At 38.1% G+C, this 14,144-nt stretch overlaps 1 protein-coding gene across 1 annotated transcript in view; it reads left to right on the forward strand.

Annotated features, from left to right (window-relative positions):
- LOC132822974 (proto-oncogene tyrosine-protein kinase Src-like) overlaps positions 1-14,144 on the forward strand; it is a 167,081-nt gene that overhangs the window by 92,061 nt on the left and 60,876 nt on the right. The window contains exon 3 of the mRNA XM_060836447.1: positions 10,792-10,891. Within this exon, the coding sequence (XP_060692430.1) occupies positions 10,792-10,891 (100 nt within the window). The remainder of the gene's footprint in view (positions 1-10,791; positions 10,892-14,144) is intronic.

The following is a 14,144-nucleotide window of genomic DNA, read 5'->3' on the forward strand; positions in this document are numbered from 1 at the left end:
GGGTGCTTCAGTTTCCTCCCACAGTCCAACGATGTGCAGGTTAGATGGATCAGCCATGCTAAATTACCCCATAGTACACAGGCTAGGTAATTAATGCCAGGTTATGGGGATAGGGTGGGATGCTCTTCAGAGTATTGATAGGCCAACTGGCCTCTGTCTGCACTGTAGGGATTCTCTGATTATTGTCACAGAGGAAGCAGGGCAGCCAATTTGTGCACAGCATGTCCCAAGCAATAGCAAAGTGATAATCTGTTTTGATGATGTTAGTTGAGGGTGAAATACTGACCAGGACTGCAGGGACAACATCCCTGATTTTTCTTTGAAATGATATCATGGAATGTTTGACACCTTGGCTTAAAGTGTCAATGATACCGCTGCCTCAGTCCTGCGTTAGTCTTGTTTTTATACAGGGCTCTGGTGTGGGACTTGAACACAATCTTCTAATTCAGAAGCTAGAGTGCTACTGACTAAGTCACAATTGTGTAGCATTCCGGAATCCTGTTTGTTAAAGGTCTTAAATTCCTATTTTGTGTAACCAAGCTGTTGATTATCCACAATCTTTGTCAGCACCAAGGTCATTGATGTGCTGTCAAGCAAAATCAAGAAAGATATTTTAATGAGAAGCCATTCTTTTCACATTCTTCCTTCAGACAATTAATATTCATAATACACTACATACCAATTACTAGGCAATGAAAGGCAGACACGTGAGATGGGCCTGTATGCAATATTGGCTCTTTGTTGCTGTTCTTTATATTATAATAAATTGATGTGTTCTTTGCCCTTTCACATTTGGGGCTAAATTGATTTAAAAAGTCTTGCACATATGAGCAAACTATAAATTGGGAAAACATGGTTGGATTGTTCTTTGAACTCTGTCCAATGAACACAACAGCAACACTTTTGGATTGTTGAAATAGTTCATTAACTTGCCATTGATTGGAGTCACGGGGAGGGAGCCTGTGGTATTTGTGGTAAAAGGATTCTGGCAACATTTCTCTTTCTTTGACTGGGTTTGAGGTCTTATTTTTCTTGAAATGGTAGAGGAATAACTATTCTTAACAAGAAGAGGCTCCTGTCTCCCTAAGATATAGTATGTTGCATGATAGCAATTTGCTAAAAGTTACATTAGTTAGTTTAATGTCGTTACAAAGACTATTGGGAGATATTGATGAGACATCTCTCCCTTTTAAGACCCAGAGGTATTCATTCAATTTACCCGCCCAAGATGGTTTGACATCATCAGGTTGTGTGGAGTTTAATGTAATCTATAAAATAACCGCATCATAACAAAACTATATGCGATCTTTCTCCCAAGCTTCTCCCTTTGCAATTAATATTTGTACATTTAGACCATACTAGACCACAAGGTATAGAAGCCGAATGAGGACATTCAACATATTGAGTCTGCTCTGCTATTCAATCATGGCTGATATGTTTCCCAACTCCATTCTCCTGTGTTCTCTTGGTAATTCTTGATCCTTTCCTAATCCAGAACCTATCTATCTCTGTCTTAAATACACAAGATGACTAAGCCTCCACAGCCTTCTGCGGCAATGGGTTCCACAGACTAACCATTTCTCTGGCTGAAAAACATTCTTCTTCATCTCAGTTCTAAAAGGTCACACCTTCACTCTGATACTGTGCACCCGGGTCCTAGTCTCTCCTACTTTTGGAAACATTTATGGATACAATTACATTTGTGTCTGCTCCATCTGTCCCCACGTCTCCACCTTCACAAATTCAGGTCCTCTGGAAGTTGCACAATTTTTCAGAACACTTTCTCTTCAGACCTGGAAGATTGGTGGGTCTTTGGCTTGTGGACAATTGACTGTGATTCTGATCTTGACCTTGCCTGGCCTGTAACCTTTCTCTCCATAATAAGATAATTTATCTTTTAGATGTCCTTCTCAGAGGACATTGTTCCTGCTTACTAAAACATTATCTTGTCTGGTGGACCATTAATCTTCTGAATGTCTTTCACAGAGGAGCTCTTCCCTGCCTAATTGGGTAGCATTCCCATAACAACATCTAAGTGATCTTTTATCTCACAAATTTCCATCATGGAAGATGGCTGCTTGGTGGAAAAAATGTTTGTTTACTTTGCTGTATCTTGGATGTCTGAGTCAGACTTATTTTTCTTATTGAACAGATCTTGAATCTGTAGGCATTCATCTGGTTTCAGTGAAGTTGTACGTAACTCATCTTCATTTTGTATAAGCGCAGCTTTATTTTCAACTTGCTGTTGATCCATGTTGAAGTGTGTAAATGCTTTCCTTCAACTGGTTTATTCATTTGGATGTCTTCATTCTCCCTACATGGATGTTACACTGGTGCATCACATATTTTCCTCAGTTGTGCTACTGGAAGATTGCTGCTGAGCATGATTGTTGTAACTGGTATGGATAATTGTCCTTTGCACAATGCTTGAAATGATTTCAAATGTTCTCCGTGCACTTCTGTCATTGAAACCTCTGACATTCAGATCAGTGACAACAATTTGTTTTGCAGACAGTTTAGTTGTTTAACTTCACTTAAAGATTTCTCAACGAGCTCGAAAGGCTTAAAAATGTCCAACAAGCTTTTGGAAGTTACATAATCTTGGAAAAAATAAAAGATTTGAAAGAGCAAAATTAAACACGAGTTCAGTAATCCATGAGTAATTCCAATAATGATCACTACAGGTTGTTGACAAACATGACTGTGGAGCTTTGAAATTAGAATTTGAAATTTGAAGAGACAGAATTGTTGTTGGAATCATTGATCCACTCTGACAAATGAAAGCTTCATCTGTAAAATTACATGTCAAATCTAAAGGACGTGCAGAGGTAGGATGCAGTTTTTACAGCAGCAATGTGATAGAATCAGCAGCATTAGAAAAAAATAATGTAATGTAAAACGTGAGGCTTTTACTCCTGCTGTCAGTATTAGTATCTGCTCACAAATTCCCCTGACTTCTGTCTTCTGATGGTTCTTCAGTGCTGATAGTGATAGAAAACATTTTCACCATTCTTATTTCATCGCTGATTTTCTTCCAGTTTATGATATAAACAATTCTTTTATTCCATCATAGATAACAACAATAGATGTTTCTTTTTGGGTCATGCCATTACTCTGGGAAACTCAATGAAAACCTTTACCATTCCCTGTTGACCAATTGGACAATAAAAATTTGTTCCTGGACTCATGGTCCTCTGGCTAACCTTTCTTCAAATAACGTGCTTTTATCAACCTGTTTGTTATCTCCTAGAACTAGCGAACTACCTCAAAGCTGTGAAGGCCAGTGTGCAGACTCAAATGTGAACAGTGTTTGTTCTAAACCATGCAATTTTAATGTATTTTCACAACTTTTATGCTCTTTATATTGCACAGTGACTTATAGCATACTTTTCAATATTGAGAGTTAACCCATCTGCACCTTATGGTTTTCTCTCTGTAGGCTATAACTTTCTGTTCTTCAGCCACAAAATTGGATCAGAGAATATGCTGACACTTGAAATTAATGACATGTCTATTGAGATTAACAGATTTTCTAAAACTTGAGCTGTTTGAATCACTAAATTTCCTTAGGAATGTGTTGAGTATTTTTTTCTAATGCTGCTGATTCTATCACATTGCTGCTGTAAAAACTGCACCCTACCTCTGCACGTCCTTTAGATTTGACATGTAATTTTACAGATGAAGCTTTCATTTGTCAGAGTGGATCAATGATTCCAACAACAATTCTGTCTCTTCAAATTTCAAATTCTAATTTCAAAGCTCCACAGTCATGTTTGTCAACAACCTGTAGTGATCATTATTGGAATTACTCATGGATTACTGAACTCGTGTTTAATTTTGCTCTTTCAAATCTTTTATTTTTTCCAAGATTATGTAACTTCCAAAAGCTTGTTGGACATTTTTAAAAGTATGGGTTCCTTTTTTTTCAGTAATTCATAAAGTCATTAGTTCTATGTCATACCGAAGATAAAAGTATGTGTACTTGCTCAGCTTGTGATTTAGCAATTAAGTTGGAAGCAGTTTCTATCTTAAGAACTATTTTCTCCAACATGTCCAATCCTATGTTCCTTTTTGTCATTTGCTAATGTTAGATTTTACAAGTTGTATTATTTCTCCTGTGACAATTTCTTGATGTAATTATTTATTCTTCTTATATTGTGGCTTTTAAATTCCACAGAATCTCAATGTTGCTGTAATTTCTTTTTCTTGGAAGACTTTTAATTCTGTTAATAACAATGCTGTTTTGTTTTCCTTGTCCCATAGCTTTTAAATGGTCCTGTACAAAAATGCAGTATTATTTTCCTCTTAAAGCCTCCAATTCTGTTTAACAGTAATGTTTGTATTGGAACTGATCCCTACGGTTTTCCCACGTTTTGTGGTCTTATGGAAGTTTCCCACCCTCTACAAGCAGAATAAAAGTTTCTTGCTTTCTTGTGATCAAAATGAGTAACTGCCCACCTTGCCTGGTGTAATGTAAAACGTGAGGCTTTTTCCTGAATTTTCCCAAATAAAGCTTTGTATCTACAGCTGCAATAAATTTCTCCAACCAAAAAATACATTATAAATCTTTTACTCCTCTTCTATACTCTTCTATTAGATTTTCTCTACTTTGGTTTTCAACTTATTCACTTTGTCACCTTAATTGTTCTCTGCAACATACCCAGTGCTGCAATTTCAGTGTTAAGTATCTTGATGGCCTTTGATTTTCCCTGCTTTGGCCTTGTCTTATGGCATCCATTTGCTACGGCAGCATTGCTCATTGTGAGCTGTAAGTACTTCTTTCATTTACTTGTCACCTTCTTGGCATTTTTATTTGCACCGTTAACAATTTGTTCCCATGTCCAATGAGATGTTTGCACAATTTGTTCAGGGTTTTCCAGCTCTAACCAAGACAGATCCTCCCTTCCCGATCGAATGTATCACTGTCAGCTGAGACTCATCTCTAAGCTCTTTCTAGCGCACATTGTTTCTTTCTGTTCTTCTTACCAAGTCTGAAAAGAAAGACAATAGCCTGGAGTACTGTTTCTGTCATGTTGATTGTTCCATGGATTCCTAGTAACTGCATGTTTGTTCAAGCATTTGCAGCTGCTGACTCTGTCTGTCTGTATGAATAATTCTTAACATGATATAGTCTTTAAAGCTGGAAATTCACTTGGTCCTCTTCTCTGCGGTAGTTTTTTTTTCACCATGATTTCTTATGTTATTAAATAGTGATACCCACAGCTGATGGCTATGTGAAATTTGTGGTTGGAAAGATGCTGCCACTATTTCTCTGTTCCTGACTGGGTTTGGAAGCCCATTTGGTTTGCAGTGGTAGAGGAACAAGCACCATCAAGTTTTAATAAAGGGAGCATCTTACCCTCTCCACTTATATGTTAATGTGTGATTGCAATGAGGTACAAATTACATTAGTGGAGTGGACTCGATGGGCCAAATGGCCTTACTTCCACTCCTATATCTTATGGTCTTATGTCTTATATAGTTAGTTAGATATTGTTACTCAAGCTATTAGGAGACATACCTGACTCCATCAAGATGCAGAGCTATTCTTCAGATTTTTCCGCTAGAACTGAATTACATAATCAAATTGAATGGATCTTAATGCAATGTCCTTTTCAGGAACATTGTCTTACTCTAGTTGTAGTCATCTGTTTGTATTCACTCAGCTAATTCTGAAAATGAGTTGGATATCTAGCCCAGATGTTCTTTCCTACTTTAATGGTAATAGCTTAACTTTGGGAAAGAGTAAATGGATGCAACAGATGACACTATAATCGTTTTCTGCTTGTTATAAAGCTATATCAGCCAAAGAGATAAAATGCAAGCTATAATTGCTTAAGAGAGTGCAAATATATCCACAGTGCATTATAGCCAAATGATTTGGCAATACCAATACATTTAAATAAAAAAACTCACTAAGTATTTGGTGTAAAGATCAAATCTTTTTATTTTTCTGTATTTTTGATATAGGACTAAAATCTGAAAAGAACTATTTTAAAAACAAAGGACTATGGAAGGGATTGCTGCATTTTGAAAAAACAAGTTATCAACACTTATTGTAAATGCTGTTTATATTGTTGTTTGTTCAAGTACTGGTAGAGGTTACAGAATTCAAACTGGAGCCAAGGAGTGTGTAAAAAAAATTAGATTTAGTCACCAGCAGGTAGCTAATTGGTCTGTGGACTGATGAGTAAGTGTCGATGAGAAGCTTTCTGCCTGCCAACAAAATTGTAATTGGCTCATAGTTAATTGAACAACTTGTGGGTGTGAATGAGAGTGCCAGGAGCCTTTGGACTTCCAAAAAAGAAAGTGCTGTCTCTGACTCTGAAATAAAACAATTTTAAAGCCTGAAGGAAGACAGTTTATTTTCCATCTAGGCAAGCTGTTGCTTTTAACCAATAAGTCAGAACTGTAATATGTTGTGAACCAGTCACTCTGTGTCTCCTACAAGCAAGTGAAAGTACTTGGAGAAGAGAGAGATCATTGAAGAGCGAGCCCTGGCAAGCACATGTTCAGCAGGCCATGCAGACAGGAGCTATTGAACTGCTTTCCTAGTATTTCCCTCCAATCATACCATCAATTTTTAAAGAAAACCTGACTATATCTGTCTGCATATGTGTTTAGAGAATAATCCAAGGATGCTAGAGTTTTAACTGGTGGTTATATGTTGGTGGTTTTTAACCTGTGACTGGAAACTTTTAATTTGTCGCAAAATGTAGTTCTTGTTAAGTAGAGAAACCTGGTCTGTACTTTCTGTCAATTTAGGTCTAAACTTATAGTGTATTTTGCCTCCACATCACTCCAGACCCACAGCAAGGTGGTTGACTCCTAATTGCCCTCTGGGATAGCCAATAAATGGTGGCCCAGGCAGCGATGCCCCCACCCTTAAATGACTTTTAAAAACCTCAAAATGGACTTCAACTATCAATATTACTGTAAATTCCACCGCAACACCCGCAATATTCAATTTTTCATTCATCATGAATAATTCAGAAACTGATCCTTAATTTTAAAATGTATCTTTTTGGACACATCTCTTAATTTGTGTTTGCGTGCGTGTGCACGCGCTATGCTTCGAAATCATAAGTTCATTTGAGTCAGAGAGAAAGGGATGCACAAGGGAACGGATCCTTTTAAAATTAACCTCATTGTGGCTAACCAAGGGAGCGAGTGAATAAAAAAGGGGAGCCAGTTCCCCCATCCGCAGGACTCAGGTTACTCACATTTCTGGTAGAAGTGAAGAATAATGCCACTACAAGGAATCGCTGTGTGCAAATGTGATGTCCTTTTGACCTTTCTCATCGTCCCATTGAAGAAATTGTATTTTGGCCATCAATCAGTGCTTTGTATCAGCCCCAAGAAGTGCAGTTCCCTGTGGGGATATCTCGTAAATATGGATCTTCTGGACTGCAGTGCCAAAAAAAATCAGCATTTGTATTTTGATTGACACAGCAATGCAAGACCCACATACTGACAACTGGTGGTACAAGGTAAAAGCAGCTACAATTTAGACATAGCAGTCCAAGAAAGTTGCCTGCTTATCTTTTTATCTGGTGAAATTGCATTTTCAGAGACTGCTGTGATTCAGTCGGCGTAGTTTTAATTAAATGAGAAAAATGGGCATAAGCCAGTGGAATGATGTCTCCTGTCATGTACAACCAAGTGCCAGGAAATTTACAGAATTTTTACAGCACAGAAAGCCATTCATCCCATCATGTCTGCACTGGCTGTCTGAATGAACAACTCACTTAGTGCCATTACACCACCTTCTCTTTATAATCCTGAATGATCTTCCTTTCCAGATAAGAATCTAATTCACACTTGGATGCCTCAACTGAACATGTCTCCCCCATATCTCAGGCAGTGCATTCCAGACTTAATCACTCATTGCATGAAACAGTTTTATTTTCATGTCACTTCTGCTTCGTTTGCCAATTTCTTTAAATCTATGCCCTCTCCTCCTCATTCCCTTCGTGAAGGGAAACAATTTCTCCCCATGATGATGATTTTTGTTGCTTGGAAAAGCACTGACAGAAAACCGATGCAGCGGTTTCTTTTGGAGAGCAGAAAGGTTATTGTCATCTCCCAGCACAATCTGGTAGAATTAATATTTCATAGTCAGGGACACATGGAAGCCAAGAATTTGCCCTACTCCAGTGCATTTCATTCATCAATAAACTAAGAAATCCACCTTTGAAAATACAATTGAAACGCAAAAGGGAAGAACAAAACTCGTTTGCCTCAGGGCAGTGGCAGACCTGAAATGAGATCATTTTAGTTTGAACGTGAAATTTTCGAGCGTCCCCTGCAACTTCCCTCTTCAGCTATGCTGGTCTCACTAAAACCTACCAATGTCTTGCGTTGTTCTGAGCTACGCTAAGTGATATTACCACAAGCGTGAAAGGAAATTTGTATCCAGTGTGCTTGACCAGCAAATTAGTTAGTATTATTCATAAAAATGTTTTACTGGATAAGGCAAGCTAGGAAACAACATCTTTGACCTGAGCCTGTAGATAGATTGTCGCTTTTAAAAACTTTTTGGAAACTGCAACTAAAATTTAAAAGCATTGAAGATTTGAAAATTTGAGATGTGTGACACCTGTCTCTAAGACGTTTTATTTTTTACTGTAACCCTGTCCTACATAATTTTCTGTGATGTGCACCATATATGCAGGGGGTCTGATAGCTCAGTTGGCTGCATGCTGAGTGATGCCAACAGTTTTGGTTCAGTTCTTGCATCAATTGAGCCTACCATGAACGACTCTCCTTCTCAATCTCTCTACTTGTCTGAGGAATGGTGACCTTCAGGCTAAATCACCACCAGCCATCTCTCTCTGACGAGAGAGCAGCCCTCTGGTATGATGGTGACTTTATTCCCGCATTAACACACATGGATGTTTATGGCAAAAGACAGTGCAATTGTGCTAATTTGTTTTCTGCAACAATTCTGTAAAATGTTTCACATTTTCTGATGCTTTCTTATTTAAATGAAGCATACTTTTGTAGATTGTTAGCAACTCCTTCAAGTAGTTTTCTTGTGTCATGTTTTTTCTTTGCCTGAGTGCTCTTTGATACCTCAATCACATATTTGCTTTGTTGAGAGGAGATGGGGTCTAAATCTATGATGTGTTTGGCTTTTTTTTGTTGTTGACAAACAATGTTGAAACATTTACTAGAAATTGAATCTCAGAGTTCCTCTTTTTGCATCCAATGTGCACTATCCATCTTATTGGTTAGCGTTGCCCTGTAGGTGTACAGGACACATATCCATTCTTCCATGTAATTTCAAGCCTCTTTTCCTAATAGGTTTGCAAACTCTGGTAGTACAAGCTCTGTTGTGGACTCCTCCTTCAGCCACTGAGCAACTCAACGAGTTGTTCTTAAAGGGACCACTTAAGACTGTAATTTGCAAGTATTTTTGCTTGTCTCATTATAGACCCAGCCTGTTCCTTACTACTTTTTCTTTACTTTCTGCATCACACCCCCACCATACAGTCCACACATTTTAGTTTAGGCTGACCTTCGTGCTTCATTAGTCCAACACCCAGCCCAAGACTGTGCTGTAGGGTCCCGAATGTGGGGTCCTGCAGCATGTCATTATTATCTTGTCATAAGAAGTGGTTTGAAAGTGGCTCCTCCCTGCTAAATCAGAAGGTTATTCATCTTCCATGAGCACAAACACCAAGGTTGACAGTCCGTCATCAAGTCGCTATAGTCTTACCAGACCATGGGGCTGTTCTCTCATTCAAGAGAGATGACTGGTGGTGTGTTAACCTGCGGGCCACCATACTTTGGACAATGGGAGACGGTGAGAGGGAGAGTCCCTCATGGTAACATTTGCCAGTGATGTGAATTCAACCCATGCAATTGACGTCACACTGCTTCACAAACTAACTATCCAACCAATTGAGTTGAACCCAACCAACTGACAGCCCAGTGTATATTGAAAGGGTGCTACACTTTGCTTTTATCTGAGATATAAACCATGACTGTCTCAAGTGGATGTAAAGGATACCATGGTACTGTTCAAAGAAGAACAAGGAATTATCCCTGGAATTTGTGGGAGACATTTATCTCAAGTGAACAGATTATCCATTCTATATCACCTTGCCGTTTGTGGGAGCTTACTGGGTAGAGATTAGCTGCTCAGTATCCAACATTACTTTTCAAAATTACTCCACCGGTTATGGAATTTTTGTTTGTGAATCTCTTCATAGACTGAAGGTGCTATATAAACATATCCTTCAATCGTGATGAATTGAACTGCCCAATTTATGATGATCTAGCCACTGACACCATGATGTAGATGGACAGTGCTTTTCATTGGAATCACACTCCCCCCTTCTACATTCAGGCACAGTAATACCTCTAGGTCACTGTGTCTGCATTCCTTCCTTGTCTGCTGCTTTTCTGCATCATTGCCAAAAAAGTCAGTCATGTTTTATGTATCATTATTTTTCAATTGCAAGCCAGACAATTCTGATGATAAATATCCTTTGATAGATCCAGCAGCACTGAGGCAATAAAGTCGGTGATGAAACATGGTAGCTCACTAAGGATGATAAAGCAATCTGATCAAGAAACACTCCTAGTCCCTGCTGTTTGATCATTAGTGGCCACATACACCTGTATTTCAAGCAGCAGATAGTAACTCAGAAAGAGAGTTCAAGGGAAACAACATGAAAGCAAGCAGACAGGCTTGTGTTCCCTGCAAAATATGAACTAAATAAGGATGTCATTTGCAGCTTTCTGCAGGGTGTGATTTTCTCAGATGTTTCGCTCTCTTTCCAGGTGGAGTCACCACATTTGTGGCATTGTATGATTACGAGTCCAGGACGGCGAGTGATCTATCCTTTAACAAAGGGGAGCGACTACAGATTGTTAATAATACGTAAGTATGAAATTAGTTGACGTCACTGGAATTTATTGTGGTTTTAGCATTTGCTGAACAACAGTGAATCGTTTCTTTCAGGGTTTTTTTTCCCTCCTTCCTCCACTTGCTTTTAATATTATTATCCGAGGAGATTCAATTAATTTGATGAATCTTCCTGACCAGCCCAGCTTTCTTAGATTAAGGTAATTATTTAGGATTGAGTTCCAAACGGTGTATTCTGAATCTGAATTTAACCGATTTACGTGTCAACATTTTAGCCAGTTTAAGTGGCTTTGAATGGACAATTCCATCATTTTAAGGGAAAGTGTTGTACAGACAGAGTGGGCTATTTACCAAATTTGCCCTCTGTGAATATTCAACAAGTAGTCTGTCAAATATTTAATGCACACCATCAAATTAGCAAATGCAATGCACTGCCAACAGCACATTACATTGTTGAACAAATAAAAGTTGCTTAAAAGCTCTTTTGGCATCTAAAACATTCCTTTGATGAACTGTGTATGTGTCTGACATTCCTTGTACTTGCCTTCTCAGAAGCTTGTCCCAATCACTGCTAACCTTGCAATTAGTGTATCATTTTTGACTTGATCAAAACTTTAGTGGCTGAATTAATCTTAGCAGCCATCCTTAACGATTCTTTAAAAAAATCCCTTGGTGTCTTTTCTCAGTTGTTTTACCCTAATCAATTACAGTTTAATTTACTGTTAAGCATTTGGGAAATCCATTTCGGTGTTTGACAGGGTGGTAGGGTCATATTGAATCCAGTTTTTTAACATTCTTGCAAGGTTTTATTAAAGGGACATGCTTTATGTTTTTTTTATAGTATATTGTCAAGCCGTATCAACTGAAATACAATTGTGCTTAATGCTGAATTAAAATTGTGCAGCACATTACCATGCCTCCAAACAGTGTCTTTAAAAATGACACAGAAAGCAATTTTGAAATGCAGACTCTGCAGGTGAATGTTTCGGCCAAGTTGGCCAAAGCAAAATCCCACAAACACCAGTCCAATGATTCATCTGTTTTGATGGTGCCAGCTGATTGCTGAGCTTCTTTTCTCTTTTGAATAGAGTCTTTTATCTCCCTGAGCAGGGACAGTGGTTGTTAATGTTCTCATCTCATACAATGCATTGATTAGTACTATATTGAAATGTCAGCTAAGATTAAGTGCTGAAGCTCTGGAACAGAATTTGAACCCGTTTCCCCATCTGACTCATTACTACTAAGTCAACCAAGTTCACATTGATATAACAGTAAGGGCACAGAGTCCACTATTTGGCATCAGTATTTGCCTTGCCCGACTTGCTTGGTGTGGTCACCACAGACAGAAGGGAAGCCATTCTGGGAAAGGATCTTATCTTGTACTCTTTGAACAGTTAGCAAAGGAGATACATTTCTGTTTAAGGAGACTGTGCCAACAACACCTATTTTAACAGCAGTCAGGAATTCTGTGTATTTGTCAGTAGGTATGCATGATAGGATACTTTCTTCGGTTCTAAGCATGTCCTCACAAGTTATATTTCTTTAGTAGTCAAAAGGGTATGTGTGTAACATACTGCTGATCATCTACAGCAGTATGTTACCAGTGGATGATTCAATTTGATTTTTTTATGCTTCCATAATAGAATCTTGTGACTTCCACTCAGTTCCTCAATATGGAAATGCAATTTCAAGTATGAACTTAGTAGAGAGGCGAGGAATCACTCTTACAGCCATTCTTGCATTCTCTTTTCAAAGACTTTGTGTTGGTAATACTGCAGGCAATGCAGTTTAGAAGGTAAATTTTATGAAGTGGAAAATGGCTGCCTAAGAAGATAAAATTAGTTTAATAATTGTTATCAATTTTTCTGTATAGCAATAGATATAACTGTTAGGGGAGTGACTATTAGTGAGATAATTTTTCCACATCATGTCTGAATTTCACTGTTTGCTCAGTTCACCATCCTCTTTTCCCAGTGTCAATTACCTCCACTGAGTTAATAGATAGGGCATGGATAATTATTGAGCTTCTATAATCTTCATGTTTTAAATCCTCAATATTTTTGATTCAGTTCAGCATAAATTCAGTTGGAATGTAATGGTTGGAACATTTTATGGATGTTACTTTGACTTGCATTTGGCATAAATTGACCTTTAAATCTAGGTTTTTGGAATAGGGTTATGGAGTATGTTTGCATATGTTATATTTTGTGTATGGGGAGAATGTGGTGAAGCAGTAATGTAGACTCACAAAACAGAGACAGCTGGTGGAAATGGAATTCAGCTAATAAATATGGAATATAAAACCAGTCTAATGCATGGTATCCAAGAAATTGTTATCAATTGTTGCAAAACCCCATCCAATTTACTAATGTCCGTCAGAGAATGAAGACTGCTATCCTTAACCTGGTCTGGCCTACGTGTGACTTCAGATCTACAGCACTGCGACTGACTCTTAACAGCTCTCTGAAATGGCCTAGTAAGCCAAGCAGATCAATGGCAATTAGCGATTGGCAACACATGTTAGCATTTCCAATTACCCACATCCCATGAAAGAATATATACAATTGGCCTTACGATTCACTTTTTTGAAAGGAATAATCCTGTACCAACATTTAAGTATTGTTATTGGTTTAAATTGTCTCTCCACATTTTATCAGAATCGCAGTGTCATAAGAAGAGAAACTACCACTTGAAGGAAACTTTGTCAGACCATTCCAAGCTGCTGTCATGCTTTTAACTGCTGCACAATTGGATGAGAGTCTATAGGAATTCTGTATTTATTTTGTACACTTTTTACCCTATGCCATCGCAGCCCCTGAACTCATCAATGTACTTACGATGGAGAGCAGATTGACTCTTCATACTTTTGTATCTGCTAAAGAAAAGGCAACATTAGATGTAAATTTAATAAAAACACAAAAGCATTTTTTGACTTTAGTGTTAGTGTCAGATGGTTAAGCTGACTGAGCAGCCTGTTATAGTATTTTTAATCATACTGTGCAAAAATGTTATAACACAACCACTGCAGGTGAAACTTGAATTCAGGATTCCTGACTCAGAGACAGGACATTGCCACGAATAATAGACCACCATTCCCTGACTGAGAATTGAACCCAGGCTGCGGCAAGCCTCCTTTTATGCAATTCCCCCAATGAAGTTGGTGCAATTAAAAGTTTGAGAGATATACAATGAACGATTGATTCAATTGTGCCCTTTTCTTCGGTGTCCTGAGTCAAACTTGGCCTCTTTTTGTTCTATTTTCTAATAA

The sequence above is a fragment of the Hemiscyllium ocellatum genome, chromosome 15 (genome assembly GCF_020745735.1).
Source record: "Hemiscyllium ocellatum isolate sHemOce1 chromosome 15, sHemOce1.pat.X.cur, whole genome shotgun sequence".
NCBI classification, from domain to species: Eukaryota; Metazoa; Chordata; class Chondrichthyes; order Orectolobiformes; family Hemiscylliidae; genus Hemiscyllium; species Hemiscyllium ocellatum.